Below are 16,539 nucleotides of genomic sequence, written 5' to 3' on the forward strand. Positions count from 1 at the left end.
GATTTGTATCGCTGAAATTTCTCCCTCTATCACTATAAAACTGTAGTATAAAAAATATACTACAGTAAATTGACACTAACTTTAGAAAAATTGTATGGCTAAAACTACCTAAAATGCTATGTAATTTTTTTATTATAAAACGGACGCTAACCTATACGTCCATTACCCTAACGCCCTACCTATGCAGGTACTAGCTATCCCTAAACTACCGCTACCCTAACATCCTACCTATTCAGGTACTAGCTACCCCTAAACAACCGCTACCCTAACATTCTACCTATGCAGGTACTAACTACACCTAACTATATTTTATTTAACTTTTTTTAAACTTTTTTTTACAGTTTTATATTTTAAAAAAAGGCCCAAAAAAACCTGCGTCAACAAATTGCCACTGAGGCCAATTATAGACTCAGCACTCAGTGCCCGCAGGGTGCACACAAAGAGGTGGTGCAGTAAAAATAGGCCAAAAAATAAACTTGCGCCAAAAAATTAGCACAGATGCCGATCAGTGATGGTGGTCCCTGATCAGCGCTGCATGGTGCACACACAGGCGGTGCTGGCAGAAAAATGGAAAGAAAAAAGGCCCAAAAAAAACCTGCGTCAATAAATTACCACTGAGGCTGATTATGGAGTCAGCACTTAGTGACCGCAGGGCGCACACAAGAAAATGGTGCAGTAAAAACAGGCCCAAAATAAAAAAAACTGTGCCAAAAAATGAGCACAAATACCGTTCCGTGATGGCGATCACTGATCAGCGCTCAGAGGCTGCAGGGCACACACAGAGAGATGGTGCTGGCGGAAAAAGAAAAAATCAAAACCTGCGTCAAATTTTTTTTTACGACCGATGCTGATCAGAGATGTCGGTCACTGATCAACACTTAGTGGCCGCAGGGCGCACACACGGAGATGGTGCAAAACTGTCAAATAAACAAGTCCTGTGCCAAAAATTGCTGATCAGTGATGGTCACTGATCAGCGGCTGCACGACGTACATGGAGGAGGTGGGAAAGGAGGGGTTGGGGGGGCTGGAACAGGGACTGGGAAAGGGAAATTCTGGAATCACTAGTGCTGCTGCTAAAAAGAAAATAAAAAAATCATCAGCAGCACAGTTGATGATGATGATCACAGTCAGTGATCACGCAGCAAAATGCAGAATTACAGGCCCTCAGGCTTATTGGCTGTAGGGACTATGACTGTGGGCAAGGAAGGGGTTAATATGTGTACAGCAGGGCTAGGGTGAACTTTAGTTACCCCCCCTTTTTTAGCCGGTTAATTAGGATAGCCTATAGGGCTATAGGTCCCCTCCTATAGGGGCGTTGTTAGAGGGGACATGGGCGGGTTTACCCCCCTCCTCCTTGCCTGGGTTTATAAGGCAAGGGTGGGAGGACATCTTCCTCTTTTGGCCGTTACTTGCCCACTCTCCCTCCCTGTTGACTGTTTATACTTGTGTTTTTTCAAATTAAAAAAAAAAGTGATTTATATATAACAAAAAATGAAATTATCACACGTGTATACAGAGTTCCGTGACGTGCTTTCGGACAACTGGTTCTTTTGTACATCCATTTATTGTATCTATGCTTGGATGATTTTGATCATTGGTTTGATGTTTTGACGTTTTCAGTTTTGTACTGCAATACTTGTGTCACAGCAGGCGCTGTTTGGCTAAGGTCTGACCTACATGCCCTGCCATAGGCGGGCTGGCATTCGGGTATTAAGTTATGGTTTATATATATGCATATTCTTGCAATCATTTATTATTACAAAAACTAAAAAATAGAAAATATGAATATAATAAATCTCTGGATGACCCTCGTGTCAACCCACGTTGTTAAGTAATAGAAAGCCTCGTGTGATTTATTGTCAAGAGCGTTATGATTCTAGCCTTGCAAAAATTGGGTTATTAGGGGTTATGCACACAGTCGAGGAGAATCGCAGCACAAAAAGGCCTCAGCAACGGTAAGTATTCGGTTCACACCAGTTCTGCTCACCGTTCCTAACCGGAATCAGGTGGGCAGAGCTTGTGCAGGGTGTTTGAAATGCCCGCCATGTCCACGATTTGTCGGTAGCGATCAGGGGGGGGGGGGCACCATCACTATTGCCTTACAAGTACATGGCAGGGATTGGTGCCGTCCTAGACAGCACCAATCCCGACCGTATCAGTGATAGGTTATAGCCGCAAAAAGCCACGATTGGCCGTTCTGAACTGACTGACCAATCACAGCGATCGCCGATGTGGGGTGGGGGGGGGGCGACACCCCCCTGGGCCATGTGTAAAGATGGCCATCTTTACTCTGTCACCGTGTCTTTAGACAAAGTCACCACTTAACGTTCCAACGTACCCATACGTTTATTAAGTACCTAGCAACAACGACGTACCCATACGTTGGATGTCGTTAAGGGGTTAATCTAAAGCGGTCCAGAATTCTTCTAGGGGTTGGAGCTCAGATTTTCTGTGCTCCAAAAAATTCTGCTTCCCTTCAGACGACCAACCAGTTAAAGGTATACCATCAATAGAACTTATCACCTATACACAGGATAGGTGATCAGTGTTTGATCGCTGGGTCTCCCCACCCATCCAGAGATCAGGGGTGCCCTAGCCCCCTGAATGAGCAAAGCCGCAGATTATGTATGCGCACTGCCGGAGATAGCCGATTGCTGTAGACGACTATCTCTGGCAGTCCCGTAGAAAATGAATGGAGCGGCAGCGCGCATGTGTAATCTGTTTCATACAAGAGACTTGGAACCACTGTTCTCTGGATCGGTGGCGATCAAACACTTATGCTGCGAATAGGTGATAAGTTATTTTGGTGGGATAACCCCTTAAAATTATACAATTTCATCTGCCTGCAGCCACCACTAGGGGGAGCTCACTGCATAGGAATATATATAGCTCCTATTGAACTCAATAATAAATCAGTATGCAATGAGCTTCCGCTGCTGGCCACAAAATTATTATCTTTACTTTAACTAAATTATTTTCTCCTAAACTGCTCAGGAGATTTCCAGGGACTAGAATCCCCCATAGTTTTGCGCATGGAGCAGTGTTGTAGTCCCTTGCACAGTGGAATAATAGGAGTGCCGATGTGTGAGGGAAAAGTTGAATGGTCTTCTTCGTTTAAGTCAAGCCCGCACCCATCATGAAGTGATGGTATATGCTAGCGATATGCCCTCACTACTTATCATGGTCATAACCCATGCTAGATAATAATAAAAAACCCGCTGTTATATGAATAACTTCAATGATAAATTATTACATCCAATATACAGTATAACACGTGTGTACATTAATAACCCATATGCGTTGCAGGTAGTAGTCCGCAACACTTCTTGACGTAAACCTTTTAGGTGCTGTAAGAGATACAGACGATTTCTTTGTTGCGTTCCTTTTGTAATCGAGTCAAAACCACCATTTATGGAAAACCGCGGCAAAGACAGCGACTGAAACTGTGACAAAAACGACTCATGTAGATAGACCCTAAGGTCAGTTGCATGTACAAATCACAGCCCAATCGCAGGTCTGATGGCCCGAACTAACAATATCATATGTGAAACTGGCCTAATGGAATCTGCGGTTTCCCGTTACATTACGTTACGTGACTACATTTCCTTAGGAGCTGTAAATAGACCCAGATGAGGGTGATAATAGTTATTTGCAGCCTTGTTCTTGCTGTTTGCTTGGTCTTCACTAGTCGTGTTCATCAGTCTGCCTTGTAATCTCTCCCGCTGTGGTGCACAGTATGAGAAAAACAAGAGGTGTGACCTCGGCCAGACTGGACACGCCGGAGATCTGCCATCCGAGATCCTCATTTTTATTTATTTATAGGCTGTGTTCACATTTAGGTGGCAATTTATTAAGATCTGCATTTCATAATAGACAGAAAAATTGGAGTAAAGTGCAACACATTTATTAAGAGATGAAAGCTTTTTCATAGATGTGTCGCGTTTCTCAGCCGGGCCGTGCGCCACAATTGTGGAACAACGACCACAGCCATGCACTATATATTCCCCCTATGTCGCCCATAATAAAAAAAACAAAAACAAAACTCACTAACCTCACCGCTCCCCTTCTCCCCTCTGTCTCCCTTCATCCTTCTACTGCCGCTCATACAAGGTCCTGACACTGAGCAGCACCAGGGCCTTTTATGTGACGCTGCGCTTCAACATCATCAGTGCTGCGTCACATACAACGTCCTGATGCTGCCCGGTGTATGAGCTGTGCTAGAGTGGTGAGCGACCCGGAGGGGAGAAGAGGAGCGTTGAGGTGAGTATAATTTTTTATTTTAATTGACATTTTTTATTTAACGTTCTAGTGGAGGGGGGCAGGTGTTAGGCCTTATTTACACGAACGCTGCGCATCTCGGACGTGAAAAACTGCAGTTTTTCACGTCCGAGGTGCATCCGTGCTCGGCGCTGCGGGACACGATGTCACGCATCCCGCATAGTTGAGAGTCTATGGAGGGATGCGTGATGAGCGAAAAGAACGGACATGTACTATTTTCGCACGGACCCTTCACACGCTCTGTTGAAACAACGGCTGTGTGAACAGCCACATTGAATTACATAGGTCCGTGGGATGGCCGCTGTTTCAACGGCCGTCCCACGGAAGTTTAACACGTTCATGTAAATAAGGCCTTAGTCTGATCAGGGGAGGGCAGGCAAGGTACGATGCCCATCTGGAGCCTTCACCTTTCTACGTCCCATAGAATGAAATCAAATCCAGCTAGGAGCTGGTGTAGCTTTCCACTATAATTTAGGACAGTTTTCTGGCATAAAATTATGATAAATTTAACGGACTGCGATGGCCACGCCCCTTTCCCTGAAGCCATGCCCCCGTTCTTTAAAAGTATCAAAAGTGGCGCTAAAAGCACAAAATACATAATTTGCTCCTCAAATTGCGACTTTTGGAAGAAAGGTTGATCAAATTAAATGTTTGAGTTCAGCATATATTGTGGAAAAGTTTGCCCAACATATCGATATATCCACATTTACCCGGCGGATGCCAAGATGGCGTCGTTTTATGCTTTGTCATACCTTCTATTTCGCTGTATGGGTCGGTAGCAGACTACTCTATTCCATGCAGAGACATACAGTAAAAAAAATGTATACGGTGGTATATATTTTCTTCAATGGGATCCTTTGGGCGTCATATGCCACTGTATGCCTATGTGTCGCAGCCCTCCGTCGGAGGTATACGTCGGGAGGATTTTTCCAACGTGTTCCTCCAACAGAAGGCAATAATGAAGTGTGAACAGTCATTTTTTGGAGCCTTTTGGGTAACGGTCTATATACATGAAAAAGGGGTGTCGGATAAATTGCGCCAAAGTGTTCTAAAATTGTTATATGGTATTTTACAAGAAAGCAGAGGACTAAGAAGTGATCATTAGGCTCTTCAGCAATAAGCCACATGCAATTATAACCCTAATATGATGCATTAGATTGCAGATATCATGTGTAATGTTTTCCTATGGAGTTGTATAAAATTTCGTATGTACGTAGAAAGTTATGTGTGCGCAATAGCGTGATGACACCAAGTAAGTTAAATGCAACAGTGGTAGATTTTTGGGCGTGATTGGAAATCGCATGCGATTCGGCCGACATACATCTAATATATACGGTATGTCCAGCTTTAGGCTGTAGTGAGAGATTGGCCTGCGGGGTAGCCATGGAAATGGCGTTTTGGAGGAGAATTTGTTTCTCGAAATTGTGAAATATGCAATGTATTATATAGGTGACTGGCAATATTGGGGGTCCCATAACATACATTGGTTGATTACCAGGACGACTTTAGAGCAATGGTCCTTATTGGTGCATCTTTATTAAAGGGACAGTGCACTAGATCCCTCTGAAATGCTCAGTGCAGATTTATTTAGATTTTACATGTATAGTTTTCCAAAGCCAGGATCGGAACCGTTTTCCAAAGCCAGGAGCGGAACCTAAACAGAACTGCTCTCCTGGATCCAATTTTTGGTTTTGGCTTAAAAAATCATGCAAAATCTGCGCTTTGTGAACGAGACCTTAGGCTGGATTCTGATTCCCACAGAACGGAAATCCTGCATTTCTGCAGAAAAATTTGCACGTGTTATATGCAGATTTTACTGCGGATTACACCACTTCTATATTGAATAGGGTGAAATCCGCAGTACATCGACAACAGAATGCCTGCTGCGGATTTGAAAATCTGAAGCATTATCTGATTTCCATCTGGAAAATATTCAGCAGCATGTGGGTGAGATTTTTTCAAAGCTTGTCCACATGGGACTGTAATCCACAGCATTTCCATCCCATGTGAATCCAGCCTAAAATGGGTTTTCCAAGTCTTAAAGGAATATTCAGGTTTCAGCAAATTAATGTTATTTTTTGCAAGTTCTACAATTTTCCAATATACTTTCTGTATTAATTACTCCTGGTTTTCAAGACCTCTGCTTGTTATTCAGTAGAAATCTTCATTGTTTATTTCCAGTGGATAAAATTCTGTCCATGGTCATGTGATGGACACACAGATATTGGGATCATTATATGGTCATGTGATGGACACACAGGTGCTGGGATCATTACATGGTCATGTGATGGACACACAGGTGCTGGGATCGTTACATGGTCATGTGATGGACACACAGGTGCTGGGATCGTTACATGGTCATGTGATGGACACACAGGTGATGAAATTGTTAGAAGACTCAGTTCTGATACACATACTGTAACTGTAATGATCCCAGCACTTGTGTGTCCATCACATGACCATGGACAGGATTGTATCCACTGAAAGTAAACAATGAATGTTCCTACTGAATAACAACAAGCAAAGATCTTAAAAGCCGTGAATAATTAATACAGAAAGTTTATTGGAAAATTGTAGAACTTACAAAGAATAATATTAGTTTGCTGAAAGTGGAGTATCCCTTTAAAATGGTTATCCCATGAATCATTTTCATACCAATGGTCCTGAAATGCTGTTAATAGCTGTTATAAAGGCATTTGCAGTATTTCCAGCATTAAAAAAAAAATACAATTTCCATAATTTTATGATTTCATGTTTCCCTCTTTTTGTGCTGCTGCTAATCTGTGCTGCAGGTGGAGGGGCTCTAGTCAGAATCAGTTTCTTTCCCCTTCTGGTAGCTGATGACATAGTCCTTTCTTACTTTCCCTGCAAAAGGAATCTCCTCATCTATACTGCCATGTTACTGCAGAGGTTCTGCTCCTTCCCTGACAAGCTGAGAAGAAGTCTCCTCAGCTATACTGCCATGTTACTGCAGAGGCTCTGCTCCTTCCCTGACAAGCTGAGAAGCCGTCTCCTCAGTTATACTGCCATGTTACTGCAGAGACTCTGCTCCTTCCCTGACAAGCTGAGAAGAAGTCTCCTCATCTATACTGCCATGTTACTGCAGAGGATCTGCTCCTTCCCTGATAGCTGAGAAGAAGTCTCCTCATCTATACTGTCATGTTACTGTAGAGGATCTGCTCTATCACTGAAAAGATGAGAATAAGGAATCTCCTTAGCTAGTTAATGTTTACATTAATTACGGCAGTTTCTAGCTGTAAGCCGCTGATATTACACACATGATGAGTAAGAGGGAACCAAATTGTGTATTGTGCGCTTGTAGGAGGAACTACCGCGGGTGGTACCCAATGAACAAGAAACACCTTCTGTTTGGGGCAACTTCTTTTACTTCAGAGAGCAATTAACAATAACTTCTTTTCTATGGAGCAGACAGGGAGCCTGAGGTTGAGGACTTCGATCCCGCTGGAAGTCCCCCGGAGAGAGGTTGTGCCTGACCCCACGTTGCCGGCTTGGCTAAGGATACGCCGCTGTCAGTCACGGCGGGAGCTACCCGCTACTGACAGCCTACCCTAGGGTAAGAGTCACACTCTCAGCCCACGGGTCGCGTCGTGGGAATCAGCGACTAACGTACCTACTAGCACCGTCACGGGTCCTTGCGGAGCTACCCGCTACCTTTCATGACAAACCCTCTCTCTCCTCAGTCAGTGGTCCGCACGGTGGACCCCCTAGGACGCAACTGAACTGGCGGGCTGACGCTACAAGTTACACGAAGTCCAGCTAGTAGTCCAACAAAGTCCCGTCAACCCGACCGTTCCTTCTGTCTGCTCCTGCTCCAACAAGATTCATAAATAACAGTTCTATGCAAGGTTACATGCGGTGCTTCATCAATAACAGTTCCATGCAGGGTTACATGCAGTGTTTTAGCAATAACAGTTCCATGCAGGGTTACATGCGGTGTTTTAGCCTGGAGGACACGCCGCGACACTGGCGCGGTTAATATGATAGCAAGTCCGCCCTGTCTTCTGGGCCTATCTCAGGGTGAATTGGTTAGCGGTAGCTAGCGATGGACGTCACTGCCTGAAACAGTCACTGCCTAGGACAAGGGCTCTTTCTCTTATGACGGGCCTCTAGTTCTTGGTCAGGGGTCTCAAGGTCTGGACACGGTACCTGTGGCTGTTGGCACACTCCTTGTGCTCCGGCTGGTCCTCTGTCCTTCTCCAGGGTGATAGCAGGAACACCCGTGCTGTACTCGGTCCTCTTCCTCCAAGGCTGAGAGGAGAGCCCACGTTCTGTCAGGCTCCTGCCTTCTCTTTCCTCCTGCGACCTCCCTTGCAGCTCTCACTGGCCCTGTCCCAACCCCTGTTCCCCCAGTCCTCTCCTCGTGTTCGTCCGTCTCCTGCTCCTCTCACTCTGCTCACTTCCGTTTGCTCCCCCTCCTTTTTCGCGCCACCGCTTACTCCGCCCCTCCTCTTTCCCGCGCTCTTTCCTCCGGCCACGTCCCTCCTCCTTCTCCTCTTTCCAGTCCCGCCATGCAGACTTCGCCCTGTTGCCGTCGGGCGCATGCGTCATGGCTGTCGGCGGTGCTGCCGTTGCCATGACGCGCCCAAGACGCTCCTTCCTCTGGAGCTGCCACTTCTTCAGCGCCTGACGAGCCCGTGTTCCTGCGCTGTCCTCCGGAGAGAGGTAAGTCCGGATGTAACCCTCACACGCTGCCGGCTGTGTGATTGGCTGCTTGGGGAGTAGAAAGTCGTTTTTCTGATGCTAATGAACAAGCTGAGCTTGTAGAGGGGGCTTCTGAGGGGTATCCAAAACCCTTACTATTGTATGTTCACTGGGCAGCTGCGGATGTGCTGCAAGGGAGCAGGGATAAGGAGAGTGGTTCTGCTAGGGAAAGGGAAATGGGGATGCTATGCTGTAAGGAGGGAGGAATGAGAAAACGGATCTACAAGGGAGGGAGGAAGGGGAAAGCAATGCTGTAAGGGTGAATAAAGGAACTGTACTGTAAGGGGGAATGGGGGAGTTATGCTGTAAGGAGATGGGGAGCTATGCTGTAAAGGGGAATCGAGGAGCTATGCTGTAATGGGGAAACATTGGAGGAGCTGTGCTGTATAGGTGTGGGGGAGCTATACTCTAATTTTGTTCTTATTGGAGTCCGGAAGAAAAATGTGGTGTAGAGTTTTTGCCTTTTGCAGGATAATGCTGTGTAATAATAGGTTTTACTTGATGGACAATGTTCTTATGTTTGTCTTTTGAGATAGCTGTAGAAGAAAATGAATGAATTGTTAGTATTTTTTTTACTAGTACCAAACACTTGAATTTATTATATATTTGCTGTTGTGTTTGGGGAACATTTACCACAATAATCACGCCTTTAGGCCACTTCCTGACACTACATGCTTGCACCCTTATCTAAGGAGGAAGCAACAGCAGTAGTTTATGTAGGCTGAAGTTAATGACACACATGCGATCTGAAATATAACCCTTTTATCCTTCTTAAGAAGACATTTCGCAGCATATATGTACATGCCTAGATGTGTGCTGATCAGAAGTTTACCACAGCTACACAAATAAACCAGGAAGTCTAGAATTATTTATTCCAATTTCAAATGTGCAGATTAGAACCATGGCTTCTAATAATCTTCAATGTGTTATATCTAAAGGGATTGTCCAGTTCTCTCTCTCTCTCTCTCTCTCTCTCTCTCTCTCTCTCTCCTCTCTCTCTTCTCTCCTCTCTCTCTCTCCTCTGTCTCTCTCTCTCCTCTCTCTCTCTCCTCTCTCTCCTCTCTCTCTTCTCTCACCTCTCTCCTCTCTCTCTCCTCTCTCTCTCTCTCTCTCCTCTCTCTCTCTCTCTCTCCTCTCTCTCTCTCCTCTCTCCTCTCTCTCTCTCCTCTCTCCTCTCTCTCCTCTCTCCTCTCTCTCCTCTCTCCGACCGATGACACAGCTCATTAATCCACACTCGTTTCCTTCTTTTTCAATAATCGGTTTTGTATTGGGACGAGCAATCGATTGTTCGTCCCCAGACATTTCCATTGTGTCGGCAGCACATCTCTCCCCAGGGAGACGTGCCGCCGACTAGAGCCCATTTTATTGGTCGCAAATTGCAAGCAGATCTTCCGATGAACGAGAGTTTTCTCGTTCGTTGGCTGATCGTTTAACGAGCTGGTTGGCTAATCTGGAACGAGCGTACATATGTTTGCCCAACCATTGGTCCGTGTAAAAGGGCCCCAGTTGACTTCTGTAATGAGAAGCGTAACATATGTATCGGCTAGTATAGGAGCAAAGCAGCATGGATGTGTGAACGAGATAACTTATTAAATTGTCTGCCACTGTTATGAGGGCACAGACTATAGTTAGTAGTGTTATGAGGGTATTGTGGCTATATTCGAGGATGCCGTGGCAGGAAATTTTATGAGGGCATTGTGGTTGGCTGTGTTATGGGTGAGCGGGCATCTGCAGTGTTTATACAGTGTGTTTGTAAAGTGGTTGAAAAACTTAAAACCAAAAAGGAAATGCTTATTGTTGCTGTAGGTCTAGTGGTGAGCAAATAGTGCTGCTTCTCTGATGGTCAGTGTGATCAGTAGTCTATTCAGCGTGGTCAGGTGTAGCAGAGCTAAATGTGCAATTTAAATAGAATGCATCACCATCATTAATTTTTTTATTTTTTTTACAAATTAAAACCAAAACAAATACTTTTTTTATCTGTTTTCATTTCTGTTCTCATTTCTGTGTTCATTTCTGTTTTGATAACTAAATAAGTTAGTTGCTTCTGTGCTGTCTGTGCGCCGAAACCAGAAATCTACGGCTGCTCTGAGCTTCCGTAGATTTCCACTGTCAGTGAATGAGAACACTTGTTTACATTGAGAGGCAGTAAACCTGTACATAGTCCTGCTCTCAGCTGAGGGTTTGCTACAAATGTATCCAGTCTAGACAATGCTTTATAATATAAATACATCGGTTTCAGCTGAACAAGTCTCTCTGGTAGTTTGCTGCAATGTATCAGTCTGGAGTCCAGGCGGTTTAGCTCACAGAGCATTGTTTAGACTGGAGACAATTGTAGTAAAGAGATGATGGAGGGGGCTGAATGTTGGTCTAATGATGGCTATACTGGTTGTCACCAAGCTTTGAAAATGATTGAAGGGGTTTTCTCAACTGGATAACTCCTACTTAGAGGGGTTTTCCTCCTGGGATATATTATCACTTACTGATCGATAAAGATTCAACTGATGGGACCCCCCACGATCCCCAGCGTTGTGGCATTTCTACTGATTTCTCCGGCACAGCGGTGCTCCCAGCCACGCAGGGAACTACAATATAGCCCTATTCACTACCATGTTACAGTTTCCTACAGAGAGGGGTCCAGGAGGGCCGCTGTGCAGGAGAAATGGCCCTTGTTCTCTGGATCGGCTGGGGTCTCTGAGGTCGTACCCCCACCGCTCACATTGTGATGGTATACCATAGAGATATTCCTTAACATAAGAAGATGGGAATACCCCTTTAAACAGAAGCCACCACAGAGATCAGCTGTTCTGGCTGCCGAAACCTTATTAACTGATATTGGTGGGAATCTGAGGGCGGCCACATATGGATGAGTGACCATGAGAGCAGCAGCTCTCTTCTGGGCTTCCCACTCTTTGACCTCCATTGGGTGTCATAGGGCAGATGGACATGAGTCGACCAGTTGGAACAACACCTTTAACAGCTTGACATGGAAGTGTCTATGTCTATGTGTATTTACGGTGGATTTGCGCTTTGATAGGTGCCATTCATACACAGCTCTGCACTGTCTGACCTTTTCTTTTTGTTCTTTGCTAGACCATGTCTGGAGAGTGGATATCGTCTGATGTTATGGCGATAAAACCTGCCCCGAATAATAACATTCTGGGCCATGTAGTTCACAGACTGATGGATATTGTCAATCCACCCCCAGCGCCAACAGCGCCACCCGTGTTCCCTCCATTCACCATTAAAGGCTGCATCCTTGGAAATATTTATTCGGGGAAGAGCACCTGCCTGAGGCATTTAGCACAAGGTATCCTGTCTTCTTTATCCCCCTTTTGATTTGATTTCTCAGCTGAATCCTTTGTATAGGAATCACAAGGGTCGTAACAGTCGCACCTGGACGTGAAAAGACACCAGTAACATAAATAGCACATGATAATTGTGGAGACCTCATACAGATTTTGCATTGGGGCCCAGGAGCTTCAAGTTACCCCTCTGGGAATCACTGCCATAACATTTGATTAAGAATTGCTAACAATACGATTCTCTCATGTAATAGATAAAGGGGTTGTCTTATCAAGGACATCCCCTTTCATATGGGAGGTGGTGTATCAGTTGATACGACTCGAGTCCGTCAGAATTGAAACTGCTCTTACAGATTGGCTCTCCGTTCTGGCTCATTGAGGGAGGTCCCGAGCAGGGGATCCTGCTCTATGGTGTCCATATGCCCTAATAGGGCATATGAACAGGGGTTGTCTTCATAAGGCAACCCCTTTAATGTAGCTCATGTTGGTAAATGTTTGATGGTGCCCTTACCTTAACAGTGATATGTATTAAGCTATGCTTGTATTGTCTCTTGTCAGCGTACGGCATCAACGTGCTTTGTGTGGATAGCCTAGTGCGGGATGCTGTAAAGGCCTGTCATGAGAATGAAATGGAAGAAGAAGTCAACGTGCCGGCACCTGACCAGGAGGAAGCGGATGACAATAAGGTAAAGAATACAATGGACTTTGGACCTCTACAGCCCCCCACAGGGATCATCACTCACCTTCGCCTGGGGCCCAAATCTCCCCGGTTATGTAGTGATTCAGTCATTCTATTCTTCTGTTTTATCCCCTTGCCTATCTCTATTTATTTTTGGTCTAGGTTTTTTTTTTTTTGTTGTTGTTTTTTACCATTCTATTTGCCAATTATTAGAAAGTGGCGGTTTAATTGTGCTTTTTTTTTTCATTCTATTTATCTTAATTATCAGTAAAAAACGTTTGTATCTTTTTTATACGTCAACTATTTTCTGTTGTAAGGTTATTAGGACCAAAGCATAAGAAAATTGTTAAATATATATATATATATATATATATATATATATATATATATATATATATATATAATATACATTTGTTTTAGTTTTTGGGTTATTTCGTTCTTTAGTCATATCTTTTACATAGTATCAGTATTATGTCATTTTTACTATGTAATAGATAAATGGATGGAAACCGCATCATCTAATTATGTGTTCCATTTCTATCTCCCAAAAATGGAAGCACTACTCTAGTGTGAACAAAGCCTAATTGTGAGGTTTGCCATAGTAATAGCTGACCTGGATCTAGTAAGAACCAAGTCAATGTCCGACCTTTTATAGAGAGTTGAACCACAATTTAGGTGAATAATCAAACCAGAGACACCTAGACAGCACTGAGTTGTCGCTCATCAGTACAGAGCAAGGTTCTGGTTGGCTGCGTGAGATGTCTTTTATGCAGTACTTGGAAGGTACTGATTCTCTTTGTGGAGATGATCCAGCTGGTAGGGTGCCTTGAGGGCAATGCTCCCTGGGATAAAACTATGCAAATTAGCTCTCCTCCAGAAGGACGAAAATTGTCTCTCTAGTGCCACCTATAGGTGACAACATTGTCGGTCAATGTCCGACTCTAATGAGAAGCAACATCTCTCAAACAGTGCTGTCTACATATGGGACTGAAGTAAACCTGGTGTGATCTGCACCAGCTTATAACATTATTAGTGTAAGGTCACATGTATAGTCCATGGCCTGAACCGTGGCCACTATGTCTGGATTCACCCTAAATGTGACGTGTCATGTATTTTTTTTGTTCCCAAACAGCTGACAAAGAGTTTCTCTACTGCTCCACATGGGCCTGAAACACAATCCTCTGAAAGTATTAGTACATCTAAAAGTAAGTTACCTAATGAAGTGAGATAATTTAGGTAGAATATAGTGCACATGACTCCACAGCTCCATAGTATCCCCACCATGTCCAATCAACATAAAACCATAATAATCCCAAACCCACATCAAAGTATTTCATCCAGCCAAGCTCCTAGATCTCTCCATGCAACAAATATTGGTTGTGTGCCTTGTCACCTTTAAGAGTATCTGTCACCAAATTACTAATTTAAGCCACACCCATTCTACATGAGAATGCCCCCGAAATGTCCCTTTTAATGCAAATTTTCATTAGCTCCACCCAGTCGTGCAAAAACTGGACCGGTCTATTCCTTTTAGAATACAGGATTTAGAACCTTCTTCTACATGCTGATAGCTGAATGGCCACCAGTCATGTTAGTCTTGTCCTGAGCCTTTACTAAACCTTCAGGTTTAAGACGCATTCAGAGACAGGTATGACTTAAACTTGCCATGTACATGAGATACCGAATGGCTGACCACTATTTTTTCTGACTCCAACAAACAGGAAGCCCCGATACAGATTAGATCGTCGGCTCATCCTGCCAGAATCGAGTTTTATCAAATGTGTATGGCCGCTCATTTCAGCACCAACCCCTCCCATTCTGCAAATCCCAAGATAGTGACCCGATCGCTGCGAGTTTGTCTACTGGAACCAGGGTTTGAACAAGCTCTGTTGGTGCCCAGGACAGTAGTATCAGAATGCCCCCTACCCCGGTGCCTGAAGTTCAGCATGATAGCTGTTGGATGGACAATCATTCATTCAATTGTCCCCTGATTCTCCTTCCCCCAAAAATCCCTAGCATTCATATTTATACAGGGAAACACTTATTGATTAAAAATCGAAAGGCAGAACATTGCCTTTTTTAAAATATAAATTGCGCACCCCACCCCAATTGGGCCCTAGATGGCTGACTACACTGCCTACTCTTTGTCCGCCAACATGTTCATATTTCTCTGCCTGGGAAATAAAGTATGACTTGGTTCCCATTGAAATCGAAACGATGTACATCAGCTGTCTAGTGAAGGCGGCATTGTATCTCATGGTCGTAAAGCAGAGCAGAAGGGACCTTTTAGTGCGTAAAATATTCACCAGGTCCCATCTGCCTCCTTTCTTGAAAAACAATGTCCAATGCTGCCCCCCCTTGCTAAACTGCTGTCCGTAGACTGGGCCGTAAGGGAAAGAGGCCATGACCAAGCCCGGAGTATGGCATAGCTGCCTAGACGTTCGTCATTGAGGCTACATTTGTGGACATCCTGGACAATGTATTTCTTAAGAAATAAGGGATATGTCAAGGAGTAAATATTCACAGGGTTGAGAGCATTGCTTGTAGACAGTTATATAATGAGGTTTATTTCTTCATTTAATATTTGCAATAAACAAGATGTAATCTAAATTACCTCTAATAATATCCAGTCATAGACACTGGCATAGATTTTATATATTAAAATGTTATATTGATGCCTTTTAGAGAATGATGAATCATCTCATACGCAGACCCTGAAGTCACCAAGAGCACACACAGTACCAAAGGAAAGAACGGTATAGTACAGTTAATGTAACGCCGATTAGATATTCCGGGGTGTAAAAAAAGTATTAAAAAAACTTTTGGTTTCAAATTTCTTTTTTTTTGTATACTCCCCCTTCTGTTTTCACACCTTTCCAGCGGCGACATCTTGCTCGGTGTCCCGTTGCTATTTGTGTCTTGTGACCATTGCAGCCACCGCAGTGACATCACTTGTCGGCCAGCACTGTGTATATAACATGTACGGCCTGCTGTCCTCTCTGTGGTGGGCTGACCATTTAGGCAGTTTTCGAAGGGGGCAGATTGAAACAGAATTCTGGCGCACATGCCATGCCCCCAGGGCCGGCATCAGAACTCGGCGAACCCGGGCAAGTGCCGGGGCCCACTATCCTTGTGTGGCCCCACTCGGGCGATGGGTCATATATGGACAGTGATGTCAGGAAGAGAGAAGGAGTCCCAGGCAGAGCGCTGGCGGCTCTACTCCAGGACTCCGTCTCTGGGTAAGCCCCTGACATCACTGTCCATATATGGACAGGGATGTCAAGAGAAGAGAAGGAGTCCGAGGCAGAGTGCTAGCAGCTCTGTTCTGGGACTCCGTTTCTGGGAAGCCCCTGTCATCACTGTCCATATATATGGACAGTGATGTCAGGAGGAGATCAGTGTCCCAGGCAGAGTGCTAGTAGCGCTCTTTCCGGAACTTTGGCTCTGGGGTTGCCTCTGACATCACTATCCATATATGGACAGTGATGTCTGGGGCTTCCCCAGAGCCGGAGTACCGGAACAGAGCCTTTACTAGCGTTCTGCTCGGGACTTCAGCTC

General features: G+C 44.5%; 1 protein-coding gene across 1 annotated transcript in view; it reads left to right on the top strand.

Annotated features, from left to right (window-relative positions):
* Positions 1-16,539, top strand: part of SPEF2 (sperm flagellar 2) — a 143,200-nt gene that overhangs the window by 61,616 nt on the left and 65,045 nt on the right. Inside the window, exons 11-14 of the mRNA XM_075841878.1 lie at positions 12,091-12,307; positions 12,861-12,988; positions 14,114-14,186; positions 15,667-15,737. Of these exons, the coding sequence (XP_075697993.1) occupies positions 12,091-12,307; positions 12,861-12,988; positions 14,114-14,186; positions 15,667-15,737 (489 nt within the window). The remainder of the gene's footprint in view (positions 1-12,090; positions 12,308-12,860; positions 12,989-14,113; positions 14,187-15,666; positions 15,738-16,539) is intronic.

The sequence above is a fragment of the Rhinoderma darwinii genome, chromosome 1 (assembly GCF_050947455.1).
Source record: "Rhinoderma darwinii isolate aRhiDar2 chromosome 1, aRhiDar2.hap1, whole genome shotgun sequence".
NCBI lineage: Eukaryota > Metazoa > Chordata > Amphibia > Anura > Rhinodermatidae > Rhinoderma > Rhinoderma darwinii.